The 21,885-nt window shown below is 41.6% G+C and overlaps 1 protein-coding gene across 1 annotated transcript in view; it reads left to right on the top strand.

Annotated features, from left to right (window-relative positions):
* MCF2L2 (MCF.2 cell line derived transforming sequence-like 2) overlaps window positions 1–21,885 on the top strand; it is a gene marked incomplete at its 5' end in the record, with an annotated part of 240,613 nt that overhangs the window by 116,154 nt on the left and 102,574 nt on the right. Inside the window, 3 exons of the mRNA XM_081235351.1 lie at window positions 669–860; window positions 12,225–12,402; window positions 17,521–17,612. Coding sequence (XP_081091477.1) covers window positions 669–860; window positions 12,225–12,402; window positions 17,521–17,612 — 462 coding nt within the window. The remainder of the gene's footprint in view (window positions 1–668; window positions 861–12,224; window positions 12,403–17,520; window positions 17,613–21,885) is intronic.

Genomic DNA, 21,885 nt, shown 5'->3' with positions numbered 1-21,885 from the left:
CAATGGCCCCTGTCTTTCTCTAAGTTTTTTAAAAATTGAATTGTTAGAATTCATTACTTATCTGCTTTCATTCCAGCATTCTGGAAAGTTTAAGTACTGCTGCTCTGAGCTAAAAGCTTTGCATTCTTAGATGCTTCCCTTGGAAAGACAAACGCTAATAAATGCAAATGTGGACAGAGGACAGTGGTGTTCTTGTTAAAAGAGACATTCCCTCTCCCAGGAAGGCATGTAGGAGCCAGGTCTAAAGCCTCATTATTTACTCTGTGCTCTTGTAACCAATTAGGATGCAAGAAATTGGCCTAGAAGGTAAACCCAAAAAGCCACTGGTTGCATTTCTCTATGGTTAGACCAAACGTAGAAATACTCCACTCTTTCCTCTTAGAGATGTGGCAATTACTGTCAGTGGAGAAAAGAAGAATGCTTATATGATTTATTTTTTGACTAAGTGACTTCCTTGAAAAGTATGCAGATGTAAAATTGATTTGGGCTTGTTCACCTCATGGTTATATTTATAGTGGTTGGACCTCTAAACTTGATGCTGTGCCATGACAATTCCTTGTTGTCTCAGAATCCTTGTAGACCCCACATGAGGTTGGACCTCCTGAGGACTGTGGTGGCTGAGTTGTGGGCAGGCTAACTGCTAAGGGCACTGTGTTTCTTTCTAAAAGGTCAGCCAGTGGTGTGAAGAAGGAATCTACCTCTTGGCTTCCCAAGCTGTAGACAAGTGCCAGTCCCGAGAGGGGGTAGACATTGCCTTGACTGACATTGAGACATTCCTGGGCACAGCGAAGGAGTACCAGTTGCCCAGCCCCAACGAGTTTTACAACCAGTATGAGCTGATGCTCACTCTTGATGTAAAGGTAACGTTTCTGAGTTATTTTGATCCTGTGGTTGGGAAAGGGATGTGGGGGGACTTTGCCTGTTGCCAAGAAAACCTATGTAGGATGTACTGAGCAGATTAACTGGCTTTTGAGCCCTCAGGTGGCCTCTTAGACTCCTGGTCTGTGCTTCCTGGCAAACTGACCCTTCATGGCCTGATCCAAATATCACTTTCACTCATTCATTTCTCTGCAAATACTTATAAGCATCTCTGATGTATTAGGCACTGGGCTGAATGCAGAGGACACAATTATGAGCAGAAATCGATGTGGTTCCATCCTTCATGGAACTTACAGTTTATGTATGTCATACAGTTTATGTATGACATTAATAAATAGCAAACACAAAACACAAAAATGTGTTGCAAGCTGAGACAAGTGCTCTGAAGGATGGATCCACAGTTCTGTGGGGTATGTGACAGAGGAACTTGACCTGGACAGGGGGTCAGGGAGTTCCCTGGGAAAAGTCACTTGAGCCAAGGCCCAGAAAATGAGTAGAGAAGATGGGGGAGGCTTTCCAGACAGAAGGATCAGAGTGTGCAAGGCTGCAGTGCTGAAGGGAGCCTGGTACAAGTGCAGAACCCAAAATTCAGAATGGCTAGAGTACAGAGAACAAGGGAAGAGTCTTTGGGGTGAGATTAGAGAGGTGTAGATGAAGTGTGGCTTCGCTGGCCATATGAAGGAGTTTGGTCTTTATTCTGAGAGCCACTGAAGGATTTTAAGCAGGGGAATAACTTGATCAGATTTGCATTTTGAGTGGAGCACTGTTCTGTGAAGCCAGCAGAGTTATAGATAGTACACCTTCCTCTTAGATCCACATCACCTTGTATGTACTTCTGCAGAAGGGGCTTTTTTACCTCTTTTGAGTCATGGACCCTTTTGCGAATCTGATTCACATATTTTCAGGGTTCCGCACACTCAAAATGATTGAATGGAGTTTGATGTAGGCACTGTTTACAAAGATATGGGCAGAATTTAGTAAACCCAATATGGATGGTGAAGCACCCTGGGCTATAAAGAAACAGGGAGCAGTTACCACCCCTAAGCCTGAAAGACAAAGGGGAACCCAAGAAGCACTACAGCTGTGACTGTAAGAGAGATAGCCAGGAAGATCTGTGGCCTTGGGCAGAGGAATGCAGCCACTGGTGGAGAAATATATACCCCTACTTTTCTCTCTCCCTCTCAGATTTCCTGGTGGTACATCTTACTAGCCAAATCCAGCTAAAAGCCCATGGGCATCTAGTGAGCCCATCTGATGGATTCTGTAGAGGTCAGCTTCCTGGGACACAGAACAGTATAGAGAAGATATAGTTGGGGAGCAGACAGGGAATACCCAGCATATATAACTTTTTATGATTAATTTTAAGGGACACCCTGAAGTCCATCCATGGATCCAGGCTAAGAGACTTTGCTCCAAAATGATACATAACAAACTATTCTAGTTATTTATTTTTAATGTCTGTCTTGTCTGTTACACTGGGAGCTACAGTGAGGCAAGAGCCTCACCCATCTCTGTGTCCCTGTGCCTAGTCTGTGCCTGGTGTCCAATCCGTGTTTGCTGAACAAGTGGCAGGTGGCAGAGTGGGCCAAATACAGTGGGGGAAGCTTGGTGTGGGATTGTGCCTCAGTGATGTTCTTTCCCTGACTCTTCCCATTGAGTTTTGGTGGTAAGGTGTGATCTTGAGGGGGTACTGGGGGTGGTTAGGCAGGTCTACCTTCCCCTAACATAGGGACCCTTCTACTTCCCTGCAGAGAGGACAAAGAGAAGGCCCATCTGGTGTGTGTGCTATATTGTAGACCCAGGATTGGTAGCCTCATATCATATTACTAAAGCAGAACAGTCTCACTCAGCTCCATGTCCATTAGCTCCTCAAACAAGTGTATCAGGTCAACCAGGGAGACCTGTGGCCACAGCTGCCATTTTGGCCAACATCAGCAAACTTCCTGATCATACCACCCACCAGGAAATAAATAAAACTTAATAAACCACCTCTGGGAAATAGGCAGAAACATGGAGGAAGGAGAAGACCAGGAGAAATATTTATTTTAAAAATCCAAAATGGACCAAAAAAATCCCCCAAACCCATCTTTTCTTCTTTTGGTTTGGAGTAAAATTCTAGATTATAATATTTAAATATCCTGTTTGTCAGAGTTTTGTCCACTAAGGGGTAATGACTTGGTTGTCAAAACTGGTACTCTCTCTCTATAAAAATAATCCTAGTTATATGCATATACACACATTGGTACAGACACATGTATCTCCTTGGGCAGTTGATGCCAGGCATAGAAACAATGAGACCCCTACTATCAATGAGCACACCCACCACCGAGATCTTGGTTTCTTATACCATTCTCCAACAGAAGAGAACAGGGCTCCTTGGAGAAATGTCTGTATCTAGGACTGGGAAAGGAAATACACAAAACGATTCTAGAGAGGGAGATCAAGATGGCAGAGTAGGAGAATGCAGAGCTTACCTCCCCCAACAAACACATCAAAAATACATCTACAAGTGGAGCAATTCTCACTGGAAACAAACGAGACTGGCAGAAAGACACTTACACAACCAAAACTGTAAGAAAGATCCACATGGAATCAGGTAGAAAGGGAAGAAAAGTAATCAGGTTGGGACCACACCCCTGGGAGGGGACACAGAAGAGGAGGGGGGTTACACAGGTTCAGAGATGCTCCCTGAGGAGTGAGCAGTTTGAACCACATATTGGGTGCCCCAGCCCCAGGGTCTGACACTGGGAGGACAAGTCCCTTTAGCTGGTTTAAAAACCAGTGGGATCAAACAACACATAAAAAAGATTATACACCACAGTGAAATTGGATTCATCCCAGGATCACAAGTATGGTTCAACATATGCAAATTGATCAATGTGATACACCATATCAACAAAAGAAAAGACAAAAGCCACATGATCATCTCAATAGATGCAGAAAAAGCATTTGATAAAATTCTACATCCATTTATGAGAAAAACTCTTACCAAAGTGGGTATAGAGGGAACATATCTTAACATAATAAAAGCTATTTATGACAAACCCACAGCCAACATAATACTCAATGGTGAAAAGCTGAAACCCTTCCCACTAAAATCTGAAATAAGACAAGGATGCCTGCTCTCACCACTTCTATTCAACATAGTATTGGAAGTTCTAGCCACAGCAGTCAGACAAGAGAAATAAATAAAAGGTATCCAAGTTGGAAGAGAAGACGTAAAATTGTCATTATATGCAGATGACATGATAATATATATAGAAAACTCTGAAGACTCCACACAAAAACTGCTAGAACTGATAAGTGAATTCAGCAAGGTAGCAGCATACAAGATTAACATACAGAAATCTGTTGCATTCTGTACACTAAAAAAGGGAAAGTAAAAAACAATCCCTTTTAAAATTGCATAAAAAAAAAAAACCGGACTTCCCTGGTGGTGCAGTGGTTGAGACTCCGCCTGCCGACGCAAGGGACACGGGTTCATGCCCCGGTCCGGGAAGATCCCACATGCCGTGGAGCGGCTGCGCCCATGAGCCATAGCCGCTCAGCCTGCACGTCCGGAGCCTGTGCTCCGCAACGGGAGAGGCCACAGCAGTGAGAGGCCCGTGTACCGGAAGGAAAAAAAAAAAAAAAAAACCACTCAGGAATAAACCTGACTGAAGAGGTGGAAAGACTTATGTGCTGAGAACTATAAAGCATTAATAAAGGAAATTGAAGATGATTCAAAGAAATGGAAAGATATCCCATGCTGTTGGATTGGAAGAATTAATACTGTTTAAATGGCCATACTACCCAAAGTAATCTACAGATTTAATGTGATCCCTATCAAATTACCATGACTTTTTTCCACAGAACTACAACAAATAATCCTAAAATTTATATGGAACTATAAAAGACCCAGAATTGCCAAAGCAATCCTGAGTAAAAAAAACAAAGAGGGAGGCATAACCCTGAGACTTCAGACAATACTACAAAGCTACAGTAATCAAAACAGCATGGTATTTGCACAAAAACAGATGTATGGATCAATGAAACAGAATAGAGAGCCCAGAAATAAACCCACACACCTATGGTCAATTAATCTTTGACATAGGAGGCAAGAATAGACAATGGAGAAAAGACAGTCTCTTCAGTCAGTGGTGTTGGGAAAGATGGACTGATGCATTTAAGTCAATGAAGTTAAAACACTCCCTCACACCATACACAAAAATAAGCTCAAATGGCTTAAAGACTTAAATATAAGACATGACACCATAAAACTCCTAGAAGAAAGCATAGTCAAAACATTCTCTGACATAAATTGCAGCAATGTTTTCTTAGGTCAGTCTCCCAAGACAATAGAAATAAAAGCAAAAATAAACAGATGGGAGCTAATCAAACTTACAAGCTTTTGTATAGCAAAGGAAACCATAAATAAAACGAAAAGACAACCTACAGACTAGGAGAAAATATTGGCAAACAATGTGACTGACAAGGGCTTAATTTCCAAGATATACAAACAGCTCATACAGTGCAATACCAAAAAATAAGTGACCCAACTGAAAAATGGGCAGAAGACCTAAATAGACATTTCTTCAAAGAAGACATACAGATAGCCAAGAGGCACATGAGAAGATGCTCAGCCTTGCTAATTATCAGAGAAATGCAAATCAAAACTACAATGAGGTACCACCTCACACCAGTCAGAGTAGGCATCATCAAAAAGTCTACAAATAACAAATGCTGGAGAGGATATGGAGAAAAGGGAACCCTCCTACACTGTTGGTGGGAATGTAAGTTGGTACAGCCATTATGGAGAACAGTATGGAGGTTCCTCAGAAAACTAAAAATAGAACTACCATATGATTCAGCAATCCCACTCCTGGGAATATACCTGGACAGAACTCTAATTTAGAAAGATACATGCATCCCTATGTTCATGACAGCACTATTTACAATAGCCAAGACACGAAAGCAACCTAAATGTCCATCGACAGATAAATGGATAAAGAAGATGTAGTATATATATACAATGGAATATTACTCAGCCATAAAAAAAGAATGAAATAATGCCATTTGCAGCAACATGGGTGGACCTGGAGATTATCATACTACGTGAAGTAAGTCAGAAAGAGAAAGACAAATACCATATGATGTCACTTATATGTGGAATCTAAAATATGACAAATGAACTTATTTACGAAACAGAAACAGACTCACAGACACAGAGAACAGACTTATGGTTGCCAAGGGGGAGGGGGGAGGGAGAGAGATGGACTGGGAGTTTGGGGTTGTTAGATGCAAACTATTACATTTTGAACGGGTAAACAACAAGGGCCTACTGTATCGCACAGGGAAGTATATTCAGTATCCTGGGATAAACCATAATGGAAAATAATATAAAAAAGAATATCTCTGTGGATAACTGAGTCACTTTGCTGTACAGCAGAGATTGCCACAACATTGTAAATCAACTCTACTTCAATTTTTTTATGAAGGCATTCAAACTGAAAATAATGGAGATAATGGAACTCGTATACGCTGTTGGTGGAAATGTAAATTGGTGCCACCACTGTGGAAAACAGTGTGGAGTTTCCTCAAAAAACTAAAAATAGAACTTCCATACGATCCAGCAATTCTACTCCTGGGTATATGCCCAAAGAAAATGAAAGCACTAATTTGAAAAGATACAGTGCACACCAATGTTCATAGCAGTGTTATTTATAATAGCCAAGATATGGAAGCAACCTAAGTGCCCATCAACAGATGAATGGATAAAGAAAATATATAACGCTGTGTATATATACGGTATATATATATATGTGATTGATATATATGCCTATATATATTCCACTATATATATATAGTGGAATATTACCCAGCCATTAAAAAGAATGAAATTCTGCCATGTGCAGTAATGTGGATGGACCTAGAGTGCATTATGCTTAGTGAAATGTCAGACACAGAAAGACAAATACTCTGTGTTAACACTTGTATGTGGAATCTAAAAAATAAAACAAATGAAGGAATATAACAAAACAGAAACAGACTCACAGATATGAAGAACAAACAAGTGATTACCAGTGGGAGAGGGAAGGAGAGAGGGCAAGATAGGGGTAAAGGATTAAGAGGTACAAACTATTATGTGTAAAATAAATAAGCTACAGTGTTATATGTACAGCACAGGGAATGTAGCCAATATTTTATAATTACTTTAAATAGAGTATAATCTATAAAAATACTGAATCACTCTGTTGCACACTTGAAATGAATATAATATTATAAATCAACTATACTTCGGTTTTTTTAAAAAAAAGATGATCCCAGAGCATCTTATAGTGCCAGAAAGTAAGGAAATGATCAAAACAAAACAAAACAAACCACAATAATGGGACCTAGGAGGCAATTGAAAGAGCTCCCTGTGACCAATGCTGGAACAATTTGAGCAACAAAATTCATAAAGTAATACTGGATTACAACTCAAAGTATAAAATAGATATCATGAATCCATTGTGATATAAATACATGATGGGATAAATAAATAAATGGAGGAAAGGAAACTAATCTCCCATACAGAAGAATTCCAAATTATTTATGTAGATACTCTGGCCTCAAGGAGATGGAGCATAACTCCCCACTCCTTAAGTGTGGGTTGCCCATAATGACTTTCTTCCAAAGAGTACAGTGTGGGAAGGAAGAAATAAAAGAGTGACTTTACAGTGGAGAAACCTAACAAATACTATCTCAGCCAGGTGATCAAGGTCAACATCAAGAGTCTAAAGTCATATAGATAGTGTGTACTCTTGATATGGTGTGATGAAAATGACACTTTATTTCTGTGGCCTTCCCCCCCAAAACCCTATAACTCTAGTCTAATTATGAGTAAAACACCATATAAATCCCAACTGAGGGACATTCTACAAAATACCTGACCAATAATCCTCAAAACAGTCAAGTTCATCAAAAAACAGGAGGGCTTCCCTAGTGGCGCAGTGGTTGAGAGTCCGCCTGCCGATGCAGGGGACACGGGTTCGTGCCCCGGTCCGGGAGGATCCCACATGCCGCGGAGCGGCTGGGCCCGTGAGCCATGGCCGCTGGGCCTGCGCGTCCGGAGCCTGTGCTCCGCAACGGGAGAGGCCACAGCAGTGAGAGGCCCGCGTACCACACACACAAAAAAAAAAAACAGGAAAAGTTGAGAAACTGCCACAGCCAAGAAGAGCCTAAGAAGTCATGACAACTAAATGTAATGTGGTATCCTGGGAAGGGGGAAAGGTACATTAGGTAAAAACTAAGAAAATCTAAGCATAGATTTTATTTAATAATAATTTATTTTAATAATAAAAATAATGTATCAGTATTGGTTCATTAATTGTAACAAATGTACCATACTAACATAAGGTGTTAATCATAGGGGAAATTGAGTGTGGTATATATGGGAACTCTCTGTACTATTTTGCAATTTTTCTGTAAATCTAAAACTCTTCTAAAAAATAAAATTTATATCTCAAGAACAGGTACTCTATGTCTAAAAGATTGAGTCTGTTACATTTAAGACACAGTGATGATCAAAACGACATCAGCAGTTAAACTGTTGTTCTTGTAGCAGCCACCCTGTCTCTGTCTGAGGCTCTTCAAAGTGTTTTTCCCTAATACATTGCTATTGTGCCATCCTCTTAGTGCTGCTGTTTTGACTTTTCTCCCTCATTCACTTTCACCGCCCAGTCCAGGGAATTAAACAATCTCAATAGCAAACAGCAAAATTTGATTCTTCAGATATTCATTGGGTACCCAGTTTGCCCTTTATTCTGGGGATCAACAATGAAAGTCACAGTCCCTGTATCAAAGTGCTGGCAGTATGGTGGAAGACAAACATGTCCCCAGTAAACGCTCCTTAGTCCAAGAGCAGATAGAATGGAAGGGAGTGTGAGGCACATAGCGGAGGCATTGGTCAGCTCAGCCGGGGGAGGCCAGGTTGTACATAGGAGAGGATGCCTAAATGTGGTCTGGAAGATTAGGTAGGGGTTTTCAGGGAACACAAAGTGGAGGGAGGGGACCTCAGCAGAAGGAACAGAGGTGCAAAGGCAGAGAGGCTGGAAACGAGTATTAGGGAAACTGGCGCAGCTGGAGGCTGGAGTGTGAAGGGTGGGTACTGGCAGGTGGGAGACTGGAGGGAGCCCAGGGTCAAGTCATGAAGAGCTCAGAGCTCCCGAATGAGGAGTCTGGACTTTATCCTGATGCAGCGGAGAGCCCCTGCAGGGCTTTTAAACAGGGAAGTTATATGATCATATTTAATTTTTGAAAGATATTTCTGATTGTGGTATGGAGAATGGATTTGCAAGTAAAAAGAGGAAAGAGGGGAATGCAATGGTTAATCTTGCACTACCTCCCCCTCATCTTGAGTTTAGGAATTTAGGGTCTCTTCTGACTGCCTCATTATTTCCAGAGTTCACCCTGGGGTCTCAAGAGAAAGCTGCAAAAGGGCAAAGGTGATCCAAGTCCTGTCTAGCCCAAGTGGTGAGTCACTGGGCTCTAGCATGTGACACTGACCTCATACTAGGGCTGTCCCCCACACAACACCAATTTGACAGTCATTCACTGAGTCAGATTTCTTGATCTTTGAGCAGGAATTAACACCCATGTCTCAGTTTCCTCAAGCTCATCACTGGACCAGAAGGGCAGAGTAGTAGTGTCTTATAACCATTCCCCAGAAATACATCACCCTGACATAAGCGAATTTGGCTTTTTTGGGGACTTGGACTCATAGCTGTGTAATCAGAACCTTTAGTCCACGGCACAACTGAGCTTCCTGAGGCCAGAGGCACATTCTCTGAAGTGACCTTTTTTTGTGTGTTTTGTTTTTTTGGTTTTTTTTGGGGGTGGGGGTGGGTTTTGCGGTACTCAGGCCTCTCACTGTTGTGGCCTCTCCCGTTGCGGAGCACAGGCTCCGGACGCGCAGGCTCAGCGGCCATGGCTCACGGGTCCAGCCGCTCCGCGGCATGTGGGATCCTCCCGGACCGGGGCACGAACCTGTGTTCCCTGCATCGGCAGGCGGACTCTCAACCACTGTGCCACCAGGGAAGCCCTGAAGTGACCTTTTAGACACAGACTCTGAGTAGGGGTCAGCAAACTACAGCCCATAAGCCAGAGCTGCTTGCTACCTATTTCTGTAAACCAAGTTTTATCAGAACACAGCTGCTCTCTTTCATTTATGTATTATCTATCATCTACAACTGCTTTTATGCTAAGACAGCCAAGTTCAGCAGATTCGACAGAGACCAGATGGTCTGCAAAGCCTGAAATATTTACTATTTGATCCTTTACAGAAAAGTTGCCATTCCCTGGTCTAGATCAACACTTTGCAATAGAAATATAATGCAGGACTTCCCTGGTGGCACAGTGGTTAAGAATCCGCCTGCCAATGCAGGGGACACGGGTTTAAGCCCTGGTCCGGGAAGATCCCACATGCCGTGGAGCAACTAAGCCCATGCGCCACAACTACTGAGCCTGTGCTTTAGAGCCCGCGAGCCACAACTACTGAGCCTGTGTGTCACAGCTACTGAAGCCTGCACTCCTAGAGCCTGTGCTCCACCACAAGAGAAGCCACCTCAATGAGAAGCCCATGCACCGCCAACGAAGAGTAGCCCCCGCTCGCCACAACTAAAGAAGGCCTGTGTGTAACAACGAAGACACAGCACAGCCAAAAATAAATTAATTAATTAATTTAAAAAAATAATGCAGGGCCTCCCTGGTGGCGCAGTGGTTGAGAGTCCGCCTGCCGATGCAGGGGATACAGGTTTGTGCCTCGGTCCGGGAGGATCCCATATGCCGCGGAGCGGCTGGGCCCGTGAGCCATGGCCGCTGGGCCTGCGCGTCCGGAGCCTGTGCTCCGCAACGGGAGAGGCCACAACAGTGAGAGGCCCGCATACCGCAAAAAAAAAAAAAATGCAAACCACACATGTAATTTAACATTTTGTAGTAGCCGCATTTTAAAAAGTAAAAAACAAGTGAAATCAGTTTTTAATAATGTTTTCTTTAACCTTTGTGCAAAATATTATTTCAACATACAATCACTATTGTACAATTAATTGTATTTTAACGAGATATTTTATGTTCGTTTTTCAAATAAGTCTTCAAAATCCAGCATGTATTTAAACAGACAGCACAGCTCAATTCAGACTAGCCACATTCCAGGTGTTCAGCAGCCACATGTGGCCAGTGGATACTGTATGGACAGTGCAGGTCTGCACTCAGACCCTCCAAAGAATGAGACCAGCCCCAGATTTTGGTGCAGAGGTCAGCCTCAGCAGGGCCTTAGGCTGTAGGGGAACAGTTGTTGCATAGTTAACACCCCAGTCCTAGGGATCTTTGCTCTTTTGTCAGAAGATGGCCCAGCATAGAAAAGACCTTACTTTTTCCAGTTGCAAACTGTGGCAACCTCCCTCGGTGTGTGCTGAGCCTGTACTTTTGGAGTTCGGCATCCTCAGACCACCCTGCGTGGATTATGGTGGTTCAGCTTTTCTAATTTTGGGTCCCTTGTTTGGTGGTTAAAATCATCCACAAGGTGGATGTCAGACTCGGCATGACAAAGAGAAGGCTACCCACTTCCTTGACCCACCAGAGCTAGAGGGATGTCCTTCTGGAAGAAACATATTCAGCTGAATTCAGGTGTTGGGGAAACTGAGGTGAAACAGGTCTTGTTTCTTGTTCTCCTGAACCTCTGCCTTAGGGCATATAGTCAGTTATGAGAACATGTTTGAGTTTCATCTTTCCCCTGGTATTTCTTCAGTTTCTTTCTTTCCTACTTATATATAAAGAAGGGGTCTCACAGATTAAAATTTAAATGTGTATCCTTTTCATTACAGACCTTTGTGGTTCCCTTGATCCTGCCTCAGAATTTAACCACCTTTTCCCCCCAGAATACTTACAGTCTTTTCTCTGTCAGGGCCTTTATTCAGGGTACATTTCTTATTTTGAAATCCTCCTGTTTTATAAGTTGGCCTAATGCCGTTCATTCATGGCCTGTGGCATCCTTTTCTACCGTGAATGGATATGGCTTAGTGAACATTTACCCACTCGGCATATATTTACTGAGCACTACTCGGTGCTAGGCAGTGTTTCAGGCACTGGAGATAGAGTGGTGAAAAAGATACAACCCCTGCCAATCAAGTGGGAGGTACAGACTCTTAGAAGCACAATTCTGTACGAGGCGAGATGTGCAATGACCTGCATATAGATGCCCAGAGAAGGGTCACATGAGGGAGGAGATAGGGAGGCAGGGAGGAGGGGAAGATGGGAGAAAGGGAACGCCTCATGTCCTCAGGCTCAGTGCAGAGTGACCAGCTCATGAATTGCTTTTGTTCCCACAGGCCAAAGCCCAGAAAGTCCTGCAGAAGCTGGGTGATGTGCAGGAAATATTTCACAAAAGGCAAATGAGTCTGATGAAACTGGCAGCCAGACAGACTCGCCCAGTGCAACCCGTGGCCCCGCGTCCTGAGTTCTCCCCAAAATGGGTGTCACCAAAAATCCGCCAGCCCTCCACCTTGGGTAGGTTACTTGGGGAAAGAAGTTTTGTGGCTTTATGTTTCATCGATGCCCATGAGGGTTTAGATTATTGTTGCTTAAGATGCATAATGGTTACTGTTTTGACAGATATTATTTAAGATATGGAATAGTACAGGCATTGAAGACTTAATAAATTTAGGTAAAACTGAGTGCCTGTATGCCAGGAAAAGCTCACAGTCTAGTAGAAGAATAATATAAATGCACAAATAACATTAGCATAATATAAACTCCATTAAGGATCTTTAAAAGGCCCATAAGATTCTATTAGCAATGGAGGGGTAAAATTGGTTCTTTGAAAAAAAAAAGAAAAAAAAAGATGAGTCCTTACACCAATCCTACGTGGTCTTGATTACTATAGCTTACTAGTAAGCCTTGAGATCAGGTAGTGTAAGTCTTCCAACTTTGTACTTTTTCAAGATTGTTTTGGCTATTTTAGGTCCTTTTCATTTCCGTATTAATTTTACAGTCACCTGTCAGTTTCTGCTGGGATGAATATATAGATCACTGAATGAGTATATAGATCAATTTGGGGAGAACTTTTATCTCACCAATGTTGAGTCTTCCAATTCATGAACGTTATAACATTCCATTTATTTAGGTCTTCTTTAATTTCCCTCAGCAATATAGTAGTTTTGAGTGTAAAGATCTTAGGCATTTCATGTTTTTAAAAAGCCCTATAATGAATTGAACTTACCATATATAACTATCAATAGGAATATATTTCTGTATAGAAATATAATCATATAATCTGTGAATAAGAAGTTTTACTTCTTCTGTTTCAATCTTTACGCTTTTTTTCCCCTTGCCTTATGATGACTGATGGCTGGGACCCTAGTACAATGTTGAATAGAAGTGGTGAGAGCAGATATCCATGTCTTTTCCCAATATGCAGGGAAAAAGTTTATTTTTCACCTTGAAGTACGATGTTAGCAGTAAGTTTTTCACAGATGCCTTTTATAAGACTGAGAAAGTTCCATTCTATTCCAGTTTGCTAGTTTTATCATGAATGATTATTGAATTTTTCAGATGTTCTATTTGGTGCATATATTGTGATGATCATATTTTTTTCTCCTTTATTGGTTTATATGGTGGATTACAATTATTTCTTTTTAAATGTTAAACCAATCATGTATTCCTGGGTAAACACTCTTGGGTATGATATATGTGTCATTTGTTGCCTCATGTATTTTATTAAGCACATATTCATAATTATTATGTCTTCTAGATATACTGGCCCTTTTAAAATTATGAAATATTTCTCCTTCCCTTCTTATCTTAATAAAAGTCCTTGTCTTGAAGTCTATTTTGTCAGATATTAATAGAGCCATTCCAGCTTTCTTATGCTTGGTGTTTGCATGATACGCTTTTTTTTTTTTTTTTTTTTTTTTTTTTTTTGTTACGTGGGCCTCTCACTGTTGTGGCCTCTCCCCTTGCGGAGCACAGGCTCCGGACGCACAGGCTCAGCGGCCATGGCTCACGGGCCCAGCCGCTCCGCGGCACGTGGGATCCTCCCAGACCGGGGCACGAACCCGTGTCCCCTGCATCGGCAGGCGGACTCTCAACCACTGCGCCACCAGGGAAGCCCGCATGATACGCTTTTTCCATTCTTCTATTTCTGTTTACTTTTAAAGTATATTTCTTGTAGACAGCTATAGTTGGGTCTTGCCTTTTAAAAACATGTTAACCTCTGCTTTCTAATTGGAGTGTTTAGTCGATTTTACATACTATGTAATTATTGATATAGTTGGATTTAGAGCTACTATTTTGTTATTTGTTGTCTATTTGTCTCATATGTTTTTTATTCTTCTGATCTCTTTTCCTGGTTTCTTTTGGGTTAGCCAAATTTTTAGTATTCCATTTTAATTCCTCTACTGGCTTTTTAACATACACATAACTTTTGCATTGTTTTTTCCCCAGATGTTTCTTTTAGGGCTTACCATGTGCATCCTTAATTTCTCACAATCTACTTTAAGTTAATATTGTAGCACTTTATGTAAATACAGGAAATTTGCAAAAGTATAGTTCCATGTGCCCTTTAATCATCCTCTGTGCTATTATCCTAAATATTACATCTACATATGTTACATACCCCAATATTGTGTTATAATTTTTGCTTTAAACAGTCATATATCTTTTAAAGAAATTGGGAGAAAGGAAGAAAAAATGAAAAAAAATATAATTATATATATAATTTCATATTTTATTTATATTTATAATTATATATATATATATATAATTTTATCTTTACCAACCTATTCACCATTTCTGGTATTCTTTATTCCTTGTTGAATTACCATCATGTGTCTTGTCTCTTCAGGCTGAAAACCTCCCTTTGGCATTTCTTGTTTTGCCGGTCTGCAACAAATTCTTTCAGTTTTTATTTATCTGAAAATTATGGGGTCTTTTGGTAACTCTCCATTTAGTACAGCTTACAGTCCCCTGTCTCCTACAACATATTAAACTTTTTTTTTTTTTTTTGCGGTACGCGGGCCTCTCACTGCTGCGGCCTCTCCCGTTGCGGGGCACAGGCTCCGGACGCGCAGGCTCAGCGGCCATGGCTCACGGGCCCAGCCGCTCCGCGGCATATGGGATCCTCCCAGACCGGGGCACGAACCCGTATCCCCTGCATCAGCAGGCGGACTCTCAACCACTGCGCCACCAGGGAGGCCCCATATTAAACTTTTTAGAATTAAAAAGTTGATAACAGTTTAGTGAATTTCTTTCCTGAATTTTTCCACACACATGCATACACATGCACACTCAGACACACTTATGCACACATACCACAGAAACAGACAAACATTCACACACAGAGAGACATCCTTCTTGGATGTTTGGAAACAGGGCTTGGTTCTCCTGACCTCTCATCTAGTGCTCTTTCCCAAAACTAAATTATGCTCTTTTCGATGACTTTTGCTTCCCTTATTATTATTATTTTTTTAATTTGAGTAAAATTGCTTTACGATGTTGTGTTAGTTTCTGCTGTACAATGAAGTGAATCAGCTATATGTATACCTATATAAAGGACGTACGTTTGTTACAAGTAAACAAAGCAGGAATGATAGATTGTTTCTCAGCTTTTTGAACATAAGATTTCATAGTAGATAATGACCCTCCTAGGATCCACAGATCTTTGACATGTCTGAACAGGTATTGTTGACCTTGGTCAGGCAACTAGCTCATTTTGTATAACAATCCTGCACTTTTGTTTTGGAGATTAACCACCAAGTGTGGATTCTAGCTGATCACTAACAGGATTTTCAAATACATTTGTCTGATTTTTAGTAACTGAGTCTGTGCCAAGATAGACTATTATATTTCACAGTGTAAGGAACATGGTCAGAGCTGCTTAGAGAGGGGAGCTGGAATCTCAGCTCTGACTCTTGGTAGCCAGGTGTCTCGCATACAACATTCAACCTCTCTGAAGTACATAAGGAACATGAAAAAATTCTTCTGTGGCTATAATAATAGCTAAAATATACTGAGTGCTTACCACAATCTAAACACTGTGCATGCTAACTCATTAAGGCCTCATAACAATCCCATACTGTAGGCTTTCGCATTATTCCCCATATACAGATGAAGAAGCTAAGGCTCTTTGATAACGTATGCTTCATGTGTGGAAGAGCAAAACTTGAGCGCTGGCAGCATGGCTCCCACGCCCCTGCCTTTAACTTCATTGCTGTACTTAGCGTTAAGGAAGGTGCTTCTCAGTCATGGGTGTTGCCAATTAGTGTATGCATTCCCAGCTTCCTGTTATTATGCCTGGAATTACTCAGGTTACAGAGATCCTGTAGAGAATGAGGAGCCCAATGGATTGTCCATTGTTATAAAATAGCTTCAGTGGTCACATAACCTGGGGCAGCAAACAGTACTTCACTACAGATTTCAACATAACATGTATGGGAAACCCACAGAAAGCCCAAGCTGCTTCCAGTTGGCTCACAGAACTTGAGGCTTGGGAGGGGCCTCTGGAGGCAAGACAGTCAACCTCCAACAAGTCTACCACAGATAAGCATCAGGGTGATATTGGTGGCATTAGCTGGATGATATTTTGGCCATAGGACCCAGAAATGCTCGTATCCTGTCCTGGATTAATCACAAGTATCCCATGAGTTTCCCAAAGAAACTGTATATGCAAGGGTGGTGATGGTGACAAGAATTCAAGTTACCACTTACTTATTAGCCTTGTAGCCATCACCCCCAGTGCAGCCCTCTGGTAAAGCTGGGTTAGAAGCTTCAAGCATAACCAGGGCTTCTCCTACCCAAATCCCAATCTTACTGCCAAATGGCCATGGAGCTTGAAGAAGGGTATCTCTCAGGTGTCTGAGAGCCCTGTGGGAAGGAGAGGAGGGAGGGAGAATGATTGAGACGAGAGAGCAAGAGCAAGCCTGCCCAGTTCCCTCTAGACTCAGCTGATTCTTCACACAGTCATCCTGTCCACTAAAAATACGGTTGCATCAGTTTTGGAATGGAACTGTTAGATCATCAGAATAGCAACGATTTCTGCCTAGGGCAGACATGGACATTCCCTTATATAATTACAGTGTGTTTAAATGGTAAGATTTTAGTATTTTTCAAATTTTCTGTAATAATCACAAATTAATTATCTGTATAATGGAAAAAATATACTCAATAGAATGTGGTACCTAGAATTGAATCTTCTAATCCAAGAACATTGAGTACAGTATTATGCATTGCAGATGACTAATGCTAAATATCAGGGCATTAAAAGAATCCATGAAGTCTGGAATAGTTAAGGAAGATTTCATGAAGAAAGTGACTTCTTAGCTGGGCCTTAAAATTGGGAATGATGGAAACTATCACTTTTACCACATTACATTTACTGATTTGTTGTGGTTTGATGTTTCCTGTGGTGTTGAGTGTGACTTTTTTCTCTTTGAATCAAGTGCCTGGGATCAAGGACTCTTTCTTTTCTGCATCTCTCCTACATGTCCAATTTCATCTACTACCTTGGAAATCACTGTAGCAGCTCAATGAAGCTTTGTTAATCAACTGCATCAACATGGTCCAAGTTAGGCTAAGTGCTCTGAGCTATTTTTAAGCCAAATTAATGGCAGGTTTTCTTTGTCTGTCTAGCTCCTCATCAGAAAACATCTGAGGAATGTTATGTGGAGACGGATTTAAACTCTGTGGAAAAGGAAGATGATGAGACTAAATTTGAAGTCAAGGTATGATCACCTTTCCTTTACTGATAGAAATTTCTGACATGATATAAGATTGCTGCCATAATTATCAATAAACCAATAAATTGTGTTTCCCTATTTCATACCTACCATCACCTCCAGAAGATGTGCCCATAGAGGCACGTAGCACAGACTAGTGCTCCCAAGAGATGAGGTTTGTAGAATTTCATCCTTTCCTTTCTTCTTAATTGCAAATAGAAACCAAAAGCTCTTTGGTCATAATGTACATAATTGTTGGTAGATATTGTTTTATTGAAGGAAAAGTCATTTTATTCATTCCTATAATCTGACTTCATATTTAAAATTGGTAGAACAGTGTATGGTTTATATATAAAAAGAACATGACAGGGCTTCCCTGGTGGCGCAGTGGTTAAGAATCCACCTGCCAATGCAGGGCACACAGGTTCGAACCCTAGTCCGGGAAGATCCCACATGCCGTGGAGCAACTAAGCCCGTGTGCCACAACTACTGAGCCTGCGCTCTAGAGCCCACAAGCCACAACTACTGAAGCCCGCATGCCACAACTACTGAAGCCCGTGCACCTAGAGCCTGTGCTCTGCAACAAGAGAAGCCACCGCAATAAGAAGCCTACGCACCACAACGAAGAGTAGCCCCCACTCACTGCAACTAGAGAAAGCCTGTGTGCAGCAACAAAGACCGAACGCAGCCATAAATAAATTAAATAAATAAATAAATAAATAAATACATTTATCCCCCCCAAAAAAAAGACAAAATTACATACAGCTACACACACACACACACACACACACACACACACACGCACACACACACAGCTGGTGAACTCTGAATAAGCATTGTGGATTGTGCCAAAGTCATTTTCATGCTTTTGATACTATAGTTGCGTGAGATGTTAACTTTGAAGGAGGTTGGGGGAAGCGTACATGGGACTTCCCTGTACATTTCTTTGCAAACTCATGTGAATCTATATAATTATTTCAAAATAAAAGTTACGGCTTCCCTGGTGGCGCAGTGGTTGAGAGTCCGCCTGCCGATGCAGGGGACACGGGTTCGTGCCCCGGTTCGGGAAGATCCCACATGCCGTGGAGCGGCTAGGCTCGTGAGCCATGGCCACTGAGCCTGCGCGTCCGGAGCCTGTGCTCTGCAGCGAGAGAGGCCACAGCAGTGAGAGGCCTGCGTACTGCAAAAAAATAAAAATAAAAATAAAAGTTAAAAAAAAGAGCATAAGCTTTGGAACCTGGCAGACCTAGACTTAAGTGACATAACCTCTCTAAACCTCAGTTTCTCATCTGTAAAAATGGGAATAACAATAGCTACCTCCTGAAACTGTTTTGAGCATCAAGAGAAAATTTGAAAATGGCCAAGCACTATATAATTGTAAAGTAACATTACATTTAAAAACCCAAGCAAAATGAATTGTGAATATATGTTGCTGCATAGCAACCCCTGAAGGGGTCCCTTTCCTCTGCCTCACTAAAAAATTAAATATGTGGCTGACTGAATGGTTCTGAAACAGAAGCCAGTAAACCATGGGCTCAAATGGACTTCAGCAATGGTTCATATCCATCATCAATTCCCAATGTGTCCAAATCTAGGCCCCTCACAGAGACTCCACTGACCATTAAGGAGTCAGGCAGAAAGCAAGTCTTAGGCTTTTCTTCCTGGAGGCAGAAACAATGTGGGAACTAGTTCCCAGCAGACTTTTCTTAGAGAGAGAAAGCTGCATTCTTCTGTCAGTTTGTTCAGTCATCCTTCTGTATTCTGGGCAGATGAGGACACTGTCATTGCTGTTTTGGAATCCTTCATGGTTGGAGTTATTGCATCACCATGTCTTCCAGAGTTAGGAAACAGTCTGCAATTTCATACAGTCTTGTAATTTTTTTTTTTTTGGTAGTGTCTTTGTCTGGTTTTGGTATCAGGGTAATAGTGGTTTCATAGAATAACTTTGGGAGTGTTTCCTCCTCTTCAGCCTTTTGGAAAAGTTTGAGAAGGATCAGTATTAGTTCTTCTTTGTATGTTTGGTAGAATTCCCCAGTGAAGCCATCTGGTCCTGAACTTTTGTTTGCAGGGAGGTTTTTGTTTTGTTTTGTTTTTTATTTACAGATTCTATCTCACTTTTAGTGATCGGTCTGTTCAAATTATCTATTTCTTCTTGACTCAGCTTTGATGGGCTGTATGTTTCTAGGAACTTGTCCATTTCTTCCAGGTTGTCCAATTGGCATACAGTTGTTCATAGTATCCGGTCTTGATCAGTCATTTTTTGAAATGGGCAAATGTAACTAAAATTCACCTCACCTGACATTCATGAAGTCTGTGAAATCATTAAGTAATATTAAAAGGATTTAATTCACCTTCAAAACTGAGCATCACTCTACCATTTTCTGTATGCTGGTCTTCAAAGAATGTTATCTCTGAAGGTGAGGGCTGTGTCAAGTGCACCAGAGCCCAGATTTGGCACCTGAACGCATATGCCATTGCATTGACTCACAATGTGATTGGAATTCACTTCATATCTCTGTGACTTACTTTGCCCATCTTTAGGCAACATATTTATGACCTGCACACTTTATAAAGATGCCGTGGGAGTTGTAAGTATGTTAAGGTTCTCATATATAAGAATTAAAATTAGAGTAAATTATTTCAATAATTGTAAACAATACAATGAGTGCTATTGTTTCATTTGTTGTAAAAGAGAAAAAGGAAATACTGTCAGTAAACATAAAGCACCTTTCCTCAGGGAAGACCTCAAAAGTATTTAAGGCCAAAAGTTTCCATAAGCTACATTCATTATTTACTCCTGTGTTACATACTTGTAAAAATAGACACTGCAGGAGCAGGGGTGGAGATAGAATCAGAGGCCAACAGGGTTGGAAAATGCTGAGTAGAATTCAAAAAGCCCTGACCACCAGATTTCTGGTTTCTTCCTTCTGCTGTGCTGTTTGTTTAATTCAGGCTCCAAGCCCATCCTACTAAGATGCTCTCTCCCCCTGTGTTTAGGCAGGTCACCAACAGCATAGGTACTGCTAAGCAGGCACAGGTACATGCTACCGTCATCCTTCTGTGCTTGTGTTGCTTTTTCCCTTACTGTTGCCTTGTTTGGGTATTTAATGAAGGGCATTTCCCACAAGAACATATATATTAACAGTCAGGGGAGAAAAGGAAGCAGGGTAGGAACAAAGGCTGCGAAACTTCCTCATTCTGGAAAACAGTGGCTGGTCAGACTGTTGCTTCTAAAGCCCAGGGCTATGAGAAGAGTGAGCAGAATCCACAGTCGTGAAAAATATGAATAGGAAGAAAGGGGATTTGTGCACCAAATCCCCAAATCCTGGACTTAGAAATCAATTTAGGATCAGTAAATGCAATTAGTGTTTTCCAAGGTGGGTAGTATAACCAGGGAAATCATCATTCCAAAATATGTAAGAAAACTAGTAAGAAAAAAAGTAGGTTAGAAAAGAAGGTTTAGATTCATCTCTGCACAGCCCAAAAGGGGGACAAGGAAGTTGATTACCGTCAAGAACAATCACTGCTGCTTGTGTTTTGTGGCCACTGTCCAAGACAGATGACCAGTATAAGTAGGAGAACATGATCTGACTCTGGGTGACAATTCTGACATCTTTTTGGCCTTAGGCCTGGAACTGAAAGATGAAATGAAGGCATAGCCAGTCTAGGAGAGTGAATCATAACATAGTGATAAATGCCCCTCCTTGCCCTCAAGAGTAAATGCTCACAGGGGGGAAAAAAAAAAGCTATAAACCCAAACAATTCATGATTGCTGCTGGAGTCACTGATACTCACTACCTTTAACTAAAATCATGATAAGGTCTTATCATCAGCAGAGAACTCATTCCCAAAAAAGGTGCTCCCTCTTCTCTGGCAGGAGAATCCTTGGTATGCCAGTTCACAGGAACTCGACAAGCTCAACTGGAGGAGGCGGCTGAGATTCTTGGGGCCATCTGGCAGCTGTGAGGGCTGCGCTTGGCTCACTGACACTGTTTGGGAAAGTCATCGTGGAGTCCTTCCCTGTGGCTCCTAGCAGTAGTGATGTGGCTACTTTCTGCCCTTCCCATCACCAGTTGGAAGCTGAAAGCATGACTCACCGGGGCTGCTTTCCCTGGGCTGCTCACATCACGGCCTCTTTGGAGGTGGAAAGAAGCCAAAGGCTGATGAGGATTTCTTTTTCCTGCATGTCAACCCTCAGGAAAAAGGAAGAGCTACTGGCTGTGAGCACCAACGAACAGTGTTCCTGGGCACCTATTAAAGTCATTTAAAATAGCGAGGT

This window comes from Mesoplodon bidens (genome assembly GCF_964165515.1).
Source record: "Mesoplodon bidens genome assembly, chromosome: 5".
Lineage (NCBI taxonomy): Eukaryota > Metazoa > Chordata > Mammalia > Artiodactyla > Ziphiidae > Mesoplodon > Mesoplodon bidens.
Note: the sequence above shows the minus strand (reverse complement) of the source record. Positions and strands in the feature narration are given on the sequence as shown.